Source organism: Meles meles, chromosome 10 (genome assembly GCF_922984935.1).
Source record: "Meles meles chromosome 10, mMelMel3.1 paternal haplotype, whole genome shotgun sequence".
In the NCBI taxonomy this organism is placed as follows: Eukaryota; Metazoa; Chordata; class Mammalia; order Carnivora; family Mustelidae; genus Meles; species Meles meles.
In genome coordinates, this window is record NC_060075.1 from 74,451,256 (window position 1) to 74,455,289 (window position 4,034).

The 4,034-nt window shown below is 35.2% G+C and overlaps 1 protein-coding gene across 1 annotated transcript; it reads left to right on the forward strand.

The window, feature by feature from the left end:
• Positions 1–353: 353 nt before the first annotated feature.
• On the forward strand, positions 354–782 carry FAM237B (family with sequence similarity 237 member B). The gene has a single exon (XM_046020275.1). The coding sequence runs from the start codon at positions 354–356 to the stop codon at positions 780–782; it is 429 nt and encodes a 142-aa protein (XP_045876231.1).
• The last annotated feature ends 3,252 nt before the right edge of the window (positions 783–4,034 follow it).

A 4,034-nucleotide genomic window follows, 5' to 3' on the forward strand; every position in this document is an offset into this window, starting at 1 on the left:
CTTTCCCTGTTTGTTTGTTTGTTTGTTTTTTCAAGAAACAAAACAGATGAACATTGGAGAGGGAAAGGAAAAATAAAATAAGATAAAAACAGAGCAGGAGGCAAACCATAAGAGACTCTTAAACACAGAGAACAAACTGAGGGTTGCTGGTAAGAAGGCGGGTAGGAAGATGGGCTAAATGGGAGAGGGTCATTAAGAATTGTTGGGATGAGCACTGGGCACTCTATGTGGGTGATGAATCACTGGATTCTGCTCCTGAAACTGGTGCAACCTTGTATGTTAACTAACTTGAATTTAAATAAAAAAAATTAAAACTTAAAAAAATTTATTACTTTTTTCCCCCTGTATAGACAATGGGTTTTGCCACAAGAAGATGGTTCTACCTACCACTGGGCTGCATGATGTTGATCAATGTGATGAATGCTGATTTTGAATTTCAAAAGGGGGTGCTTGCCAGCATCAGCCCAGGCATCATGAAAGATATTGATTTCCAGTGCTGGAATGCTTGCTCTTTGACATTGATAGATCTCAAGGAACTCAAGATACAGCACAATGTGGATGCTTTCTGGAATTTCATGTTGTTCTTGCAAAAATCCCAACGGCCTAGACATTATAATGTCTTCTTAAGCATAGCTCAGGATTTCTGGGACATGTATATAGACTGCTTGCTTTCACGATCTCATGGAATGGGCAGAAGACAGGTGATACCTCCCAAGTATAATTTTCCACAGAAGATAATAGGAGGTAATTTAAATGTGTATTTAAGAGAACAACAGGTTTAGTATTTTAAAAAATTAAGTATTTAATCCTTATTTGCCAACAAGCTAACAAATTTGCCCAATTTTTTCTAACATGATTGACTTTGATTTTCATTTTTACTGATTATGTATTACTAGAAACTGCAGGAGCTCTGATATGCAGAGATCTAAATGATCTTGAGGTATAATGCATTGGGTAGATCATTAAAATTATTACCTTATTTTCCCCATGGATAGTTAGTTCCTAAGAAAACTATTTAACACCATAATTATTCCCATTACATTTATTGAAGAAATTTTAAACATAGGACATATAGTTAGGTTTTTAAATTTTTTTCAATAGGATTATTTAAAAGGAAGACATCTTAAGAGTCACATTAGAGTGACAATTAATAATTTCTCCTCTCTAATATTATAGGACTGGATTTTACAAAACATGAGTTTCATGTATAAGAGAGAGAACGTGGAAAAGACCTCAAGCAACGTGACATCAACCTGAACATTTAATGTCAGTATTTCTGAGGTCAAATATTTCCTGTAGTATTTATCAAAATTGTTATTTTTAATTCTTTAATATTTATGAAAGTTGTATTTGTGTTGATGTGTAAGTGCTTTATGGCTTTTGAATTAGTATTTCTGTCTTTTCAAGTAATTTGTCAATAATTTTTTATTTGGAAGCCATCTTTGTAAAGCATTTTTAAAGAAAACACTTAAAATGCAAATGCAATATATTTTTAAATACAGTAGTCAATGGAGTAATGCTGTAACTAATTTTATAAGATATACATATGTTGACTTTAAAACTGTGCCAAAATTAATGCCAGTATTGTCCTAAAAGGTAATATTTAATCTTGATGTAGTGTACCAAGTGGCTTCTGAAATGTGCATTTTATCACCAAGCCATCCTATATATTAAAGTGTTTTTCTATGCATTAAGGACTAACATTATTTTATGTTCTCACCTTCATTATCTTCAGTTTTTAAAAAAGAATAACAAACAGGAAGGTAATAAGAAACTTTGTTTTAGTAGTCTGATAGAATTTTCATCTTTAGTTATTAGCTCAATTTTCTTCTTTTTAAAATATATATAAAATATATATATAAAATATATAATAATAAAATAGAATATAATATATTACATCTCACATCTTATTCCAAAAAGGATGTGAAGCTTTAAAAATATATACCAAACAGTAGGATAACATGAAGTAGATGAGGAAATTGAGATGATGGGAAATGAAGACAGGAAACTAATAATATGTAGTTGTAGTTTAGATTAATACTTTTTTTTTAAGATTTTATTTATTTGTCAGAGAGAGAAAGTGCACAAGCAGGCAGAGTGGCAGGCAGAGGCAGAGAGAGAAGCAGGCTCCCCTCTGAGCAAGGAGCCCGATGTAGGACTCAATCCCAGGACCCTGGGATCATGACCTGAGCCGAAGGCAGTGGCTTACCAACTGAGCCACCCAGGTGTCCCCAGATTTATACTTTCAAATGCATGTTGTAAAAGCCTATACCTTTGATAAAGGTGTAGCTGTAAATTAGTCTTGAGTTTCCTACTTCTCAAGGTGAAGAAGGACTCATGAGCAGTAGCAAGATTCACACTGTTGATAAGAAAAAAACCAAACATGTTTAGGAGAAGCCCAGCTTTTGCTAGGACTAAGAACCAATAAAAATCACAGGTTTTCATGATGGCTACCATGGTATACAACACTGTTTTTTCAAGTTCCTGGCAATGTCAGATTCCCTTCATTACAAGCTGATGCTTACACATTCAAACTCAATTACATATAAATAATTTTAAGAGCCCCTCAAATAATACGCAACAAATGTGCAACTGATGGTTTGACAAGAGTAAACTTTAAAGGGTGAGGTGGGGCTGACATTGAGTTATGGACCACTTTGAAGTTCTGATGAAGTGATAGACACTTTAGTAGAAGTTGCATGTACACAGTGTCCATCATTTGTGGATGATTTTGGGGGAACGGTTCATAGACCTCAGGTTAAGAATCTCCAATGTATTTTTTTAATTTTAATTTTTTTGTGTCCATTTTAAAAGAATTTCCAGTATTAAAGAATAAACGAATTGCATAGCTTTCTAGTATTATTTTACAAATATTTAATATAACTTAGCTTTTTTTTTAAAGATTTTATTTGACAGACAGAGATCACAAGTAGGCGGAGAGGCAGGTAGAGAGGTGGGGCGAGGGGAAGCAGGCTCCCTGCTGAGCAGGGAGCCTGATGCGGGGCTCAATCCCAGGATCCTAAGATCATGACCTGAGCTGAAGGCAGAGGCTTAACCCACGGAGCCACCCAGGTGCCCGATGTAGCTAAGTTTTATATAGTAACTGGTTGCAGATAATAGGAAGTTGTAAGTCTAATGAATTTTCACATTGAAAATACTTTATCTTGCCAGTTAAGGACAGATCCCTAAGTTCATAAAATCAAGTGGTTGGAGGATTGGTCTTATGTTCTCTTTATTCAAATGACCGGAAAGAGACACAAGAAGTTACCTAATTCCTTTCCTACATGTGGAGGCACAGGGTCATGATTTTCCCTAGAGAATATCTCTCTTTTACGTGTGGGCAAATGTTTGATGCTCAAAAGTTCAATGGCATAAAGCAAAACCAGATCATTTTTAGCCTAAGAAATGGTTCAACCACATGTCCTCACCATAGTTGTCATAAAAAATTTCTACTGCATCAAGGATGAACTTTTTAGGGGTGCCTGGGTGGCTCAGTGGGTTAAGCCTCTGCCTTCAGCCCAGGTCATGGTCTCAGCCTCAGGGTCCTGGGATCGAGCCCCACGTCTGGCTCTCTGCTCAGCAGGGAGCCTGCTTCTCCCTCTCTGCCTGCCTCTCTGACTACTTGTGATCTCTCTCTGTCAAATAAATAAATAAAATCTTTAAAAAAAAAAAAAAGGATGAACTTTTTAATGTTAATCAATTAAACTTAATTGTTAGCCTTCCAAAATAGGTTAATTGCAAATGGGTTTCTAGTTTTCCTAATTGAAATATATAGGCTACATTGGATTATTAAACATAAGGACATATGCCAAAATGGGCATTCTGGTTTTAGAGCAGTTCATCTTAAGCTTTTTTGCTGGTACTTAGATATCATATTCTGTTAAAAACCCCTTCCCCATCCTGCAATTTTTGGCACAAATCATGTCATTTAAATATGGAAAAATTATTTTTTTCATCAATCATTTCATTCAACAAAAACTCATTGAGCTTAAAGGTACACTGCTAAATAATCCTTGACTCACAGAGCTGCCATT